General features: G+C 41.4%; 1 protein-coding gene across 1 annotated transcript in view; it reads left to right on the forward strand.

The window, feature by feature from the left end:
* Window positions 1–1,089, forward strand: part of mbtd1 (mbt domain containing 1) — a 96,596-nt gene extending 95,507 nt beyond the window's left edge. Inside the window, exon 17 of the mRNA XM_019884894.1 lies at window positions 630–1,089. Coding sequence (XP_019740453.1) covers window positions 630–748 — 119 coding nt within the window. The 3' untranslated portion in view covers window positions 749–1,089. The remainder of the gene's footprint in view (window positions 1–629) is intronic.
* The last annotated feature ends 4,514 nt before the right edge of the window (window positions 1,090–5,603 follow it).

Genomic DNA, 5,603 nt, shown 5'->3' on the forward strand with positions numbered 1-5,603 from the left:
TTTTTAGCCTTCGAGAGCTAACTATGGCCATCGAGGACTACGAAGCGTCCCGTGGGTGTTTTTAGCATGATAAAAAGTAAAGTAAATGTCCGTCGAGCCATAAGCAATTTACTCTGAGCAGCTAATCGGATGCTACGGATCTAGCTTCAGTATCTACACACATAGACAGTGAGGTCTATGTGGCCTCTTGGCCAATCGGAGGCCAGGATGATGCTCGGTAAGCCAATAGCAGAGCAGCTATGAGTATGTTGAGCCCAGGAAACTCGCAGCTGTGACCGAAATAAACATCGTTCACTATGTAAACCAGTGTGGTGGTTGCTGTTGCCTTTTTTCGAACGAAGCAGTAGAGGTCGCTGTTGGATAAGACTTCGTTGTAGTGAATGTCTTCGCGAGGCTGGAGCAGACAAAATGATTTCGTATAACGCAACAGGGGTTTTTCGTCGTATGGGGGGCAGGAGAATGGGAATTGTGTTAACGCATGAAGATTTTTTCACATAAGGGGGTATTTTCGCCCATGCAGGTTTCGTTCTAGAGGAGTTTCACTGTACACGGAAGCCAAAGACTCCTGGTGTCACCATCTTTGTGTTGATTTTTATTATTATTATTTTTTTTTTCTTGATATCTTGCAGACTCGCTCCTACGAATGAAGGAGGAGATGATGGAGGCGGATGAGTTCAACTTTTCCCAGGGCACCTCGGATCAGGAGAGTAATGGCTCAGGAACATTCTACATTAAACAGGAACCCTAAGGTCTGGGGTTCAAATCAGGACTCATGGAAGAAGGATTGTGCAAGAAGTCTGGAGAATCGGTGTGAGTTCAGATTACACCTACAGGCACATATTTCTAAACGGAGAAATAAGGTAATGAAGAGAACATGGTCAGTTCCTCGCCTGTTGAAAAAAAAAATATGGGTATCCTCCGCAATCATTTCCATAAGTGTGTATAGATTACAGATGTTAGGAGCTCCTTTCTCCTGTCTAAACATTCAACTAAGCTATTTTTTTAATATATGAACTATAAAACAACCTTTCCTACGTACTCCATGTCAGTTTCAGCTGCCCCAGGCCTGCATAAAATGTGATAACTATGTATTGAGGTGGGTCTTTTTTTTTTTTTTTGCTTGTTTGTTGGTCGATTTTCTTACATGTTACTTAGCCACTGAACACAGAAATTCTAAATCACCTGACCTAATAGAAGCTAGCACAAAGAAGAACAAGGTATTTTCTTTGCCTTTATTGTTTATTTACACATGATGTAGTTGAAATAATACTTGAATTGTTTCACGTGTTTTTGTCTTAATGTAGTTTTTACATTTGCTATTGATGGCTTGTGGTGAATCCTGAAATGTAAATTCAAGTGATTATAGCGATTAGTAAGTGGAAAACAACATTCAACAAAGTGAAAAGTATATGTATTTTGGGTTTTAATGATAATCTAGTCATCCAAAGTACTGAAAATGCTGCGTAAAATTGCTCAAAATCCTGACATAAAATTACTTCAGTCATTTTTTTTTCTTCCTAATTCGGCCGTTAACCACAAAGAAATTGGGTGAAATATTTTCCACAGGAAGCCGAAATGGAATGTGTTACAATCTATTGATTGACACAGAATTAGAAACACCCACATTAAAGCTACTTCAGCCCATATCTCTGTGAGCAACGAAGGTTTGGTTGCACGTTTTTGCCGCCATCAAATTTCGAACATGCTCAAAATTTCTTTACAACAAGAAAACGTATTTGAGACCATGAAAATTGTTGCAGAATGTCCTCACAACCATTTTGCAACCTTGAACGAACCCCGACTAAAAAAAACAAAACGAAAAAAACCATCCCTACATGCGTACACACTTGCAAACCTTCCCGCTCATTGAGATACAGCCTTTCAGAACATTTTGTGACATTGACTAACAATGTCACTCACATTTATCATCAGATAGATAAACGCTTGGCATGCTGAGACTCAAACCATTTTGTCGAGGTAGAACAGCAAGAGACAAAAGCTATGAAAAGATTAATGACGTTGGGAATTCAAACACCCCTTCATAATTAAAATATAAAAAGCACGTATGCGCCAGTGAATTTTTTAAGGCCATCCATCAATCGGAAGGGACCAGTTGTACTTTATAGTTAATAAGCCCTGCAACGTTAATATATATTGACATATCCATATGTATATACAGGGCTGCCTTTACCAACTCACAGGCCCCGGGCTAAGCATCAAATATCAGCTTCCCTCCCCTAGCTTAACCGAGATGCGAAACAAAATTTTCAACATTGACAAAACAGACCGGCCCACATTTATGCTCATCAATTGTAAGCAATAGAAGAGCCAACAAATCAAAAGGTTCACGCTATACAGTGGTACCTCTACTTATGAACGTCTCTTCATATGAAATTTTCAAGTTACGAAACGCCTCAACAGGAAAATATTGCCTCTTGTTACGAAGTAAGTTTCAAAATACGAAAGGTAAAAATACTGTATGGGATGCTTCTTGCAGCTCAGAGTTTCCTGAACGCAGCATACTCATAGCTGGTCTGCCATTGGCTATTACCGAGCATCTTCCTGGCATCCCATTGGCTAAGAGGGACCTCGACTGTATGTGTCTATGTGTGGAGATAGATGGATATGTGTCTATGCAGCGTCCTCGTCATTCGCACCTCAGACCATGAGGCGTTCCGATAGTTTTACATAAATGGGAATCACCCAGAAAATTTGGGACATTTTCGGAGGATTGTTAAAAGCCGACAAAAGTAAACGTCCTTGGATCAGTTCATTACAAAACGCCAGGCAAAAAACACTTCTGAGAGAGAACATGAACTAAACGGGGCAAAATATAAGGACGCAGTTAAAAGTTAAATGACCATCATTTTTATTTTTTATTCTTTGTTTATTACACTATGCACAACTCTCATTTATTGTGCACTAATCTAATTGTAACATGTATTTGTTACGTATTTTGATGCATTTTTATGCTTTAGAAAACATTTATGTCTGACTTTTGGGGGCGTGGGGTTTGGAATGGATTAGGGCATTTACATGGAAAACGCGTCTCTGCTTACAAAATTTTCGAGTTAAGAAATTTCTTCCAGAACCAATTAATTTCAGAAGTAGAGAGGTACCACTGTACTTTTTTTATAACCCAAAAGTGCATTTTTTTTTTGTGTTTGAATCTTTTTTTTTCACTTCTATGAAAAAAGAATATTAATTGTATTGCACTGATAAAAAAAAACTACACTCAACCAAATTAGAACACACTTGTTCATGTCAAAATAGTATTTTAAAAAGTCAGAAAAAAAATTACAAAAGCATACAAAAGACACCAGAGCTCCGGAACGTTGGTGTCACACATCCCACCCTGTGCCAAATGCAAACGTCATTTTGGCAGCGTAGAAAGCTTGTTGATCTAATTTGAGGAAATGCCATGCTTTGCTCATGGTAGACAGGATGCCACAACAGCAGCGGGCAACACAAAGGGGCAAGCATTCTACAGGCTACCATTTGAAGAACCAAGGCGTAGCGCCGGTGTTCAGGTGGACGGATCCTCCGTCCCGCACAAGAGGAAGGATGCCCTGCGAATCTGTGGCGGACCTTCTAGTGCAAGGGTGCCCATTACGTCGATCGCGATCGACCAGTAGATCGCAGACTGGTCCCAAGTCGATCGCTCGGGGTGTAGAGGAGAAGAAAAACAACCAACCATTTGTGGGTCTTTGTGCATGTTTGTAATATATATTTTTTTGTTAACGTACACTGCACCCGAATCATCCTATCAGTCTTATTTTCACAAAAAGTATTTAAACATAAAATAAAGCAGATAAATCCCTTAACCTACGGTGACGCATAACCTGCGTCACCGCAAGTTGTTGGGCGCGCAGCCGTCTGCAATTGCAGCTTATGATCAGAGCTGTCGCCCTCCATCTTTTATCGTTAACCTTATTCTCATTCAGAGTTTGTTTCATGTACAATTCACCGAGGGCACGGGCAAAGAATAGTAATCTAGAGAGCCGAGGGAAGCACTTTAAAACGGTACGTGTGAGCTACGATAGTTAACAGGCTGCAAAAGTGCGTCACATGCCTCCGTGTCACACTGTTGGTCATCATGGCGTGCGCGTATATGTGCGTATGCGGTAACGAGTTGATCGCGGTTGGTTGATCGAAAAGTCGATCTTCGGTCCAAAAAGTTTAGGTACCCCTGTTTTAGTGGGTGCCGCATTTCTCTCGCCCTCTGAACAAGGCTTTGGTGAGCTCGGCCAGCCCCAGCCGGCCTTCCGCCTGCCTTTCCCAGGAGCAGCCACCATGGCCAGCACCAACCGCCAACGCAACTCCCCATCCGCCCACCCGCCAGCCTAGCCTAGTCCTTGGCTCTGAGGCAGCCTGTTGGATTCTGCCAGTATGGTTGTCTCAATGATGAAGCCATACTCGTCTTACGCCCCATAACCTCAACCAATTTGGAACCTTCCAAGCCTTTGTATGATCAGGTTCTCCCCATCCGCCACTGCGATAGCAGCTACTATCCTGCCCCTCAAACTACGCCACTGAAGCACAAAACTGCGACTGAGCCGGCGTTTATACACCAAAACACAGAACTGCCAAATTTTACAGAATCAGTGAGTGAACACTAACTTGTTGCAACTGGCGCGCATGCTCTCTCTCTCTCTCTCTCTCTCTCTCTCTGTGTCTCTCTGTCTCTCTTTCAGAACTTGTGAGTGTGTGACTCGAAAGGCGGGCAGTTGCATCGTGACGTGGTCATACTCGTTGACTTGCTTTGAAATGGTGGCACCCCCACAGCAGCTTTGCTGACGAAAGAGAACTTGAAAGAACCAATCAAACTATTTCTAACTCATTACTAATCAGTGCGGCTACTGTGACATACATAAATGATCCATCTTGACAAATCATGTGCTGTTTATGTTTTTATGTCGATCTGCGCGGCGTGTCACACCGCTGTAAAAAGTTTGTTCTGATGAACGGATTGGACTTTGGAGCATGCACACAGGTGACGACAAATCTTCAGTCGGTCGACATGACTCAAGTGCCCATGTAAAGCCGTTGGTAGTCATCAAATTATTTTTAATATTGTTTCTCATCAACTCAAAGGTGGAAATTTGAGTAAATGCTCGTTCCTGAGGTACATAAAGTCTTGAAACTGCTTCTTGAGAACTATTGTCGAAGAGGTGAATCCTCCAATAGACCAGTTTCCTCTCGAAATGTATTCTTTTCAATGGGTGTTCCAAACTTCCAAAACTTTTACTACTGATTATTTGTCGTATTCCAAGTAAGCTTTAAGCTCATAAACGCATAGCGATGAACCTACTGTATTATGTTGTATGCTAAAATGCTAGTTGCTCGAGCTAACATGCTGTTAACCCTCATGTGGTACTGTACAGACAGCAATGAAACATACATTTTTTACAATTTTGACAAACCGTGTCAGATAAGGGAGTAAACATTTTATTTTATTTTTTCAACCACTCAAAATGTTCAGAGGCATCTGTGCTCTCCATAAACATAGTTTTTATTGATTTTTTTTGTAGTTTTTGCCCTCTCTGGACAATAAAAGCAGTACTGTGCTGTGACCCCCAAATATATATATCTATATATATCTA

Source organism: Hippocampus comes, unplaced genomic scaffold (genome assembly GCF_001891065.2).
Source record: "Hippocampus comes isolate QL1 unplaced genomic scaffold, H_comes_QL1_v1.1 scaffold120, whole genome shotgun sequence".
Classification (NCBI taxonomy): domain Eukaryota; kingdom Metazoa; phylum Chordata; class Actinopteri; order Syngnathiformes; family Syngnathidae; genus Hippocampus; species Hippocampus comes.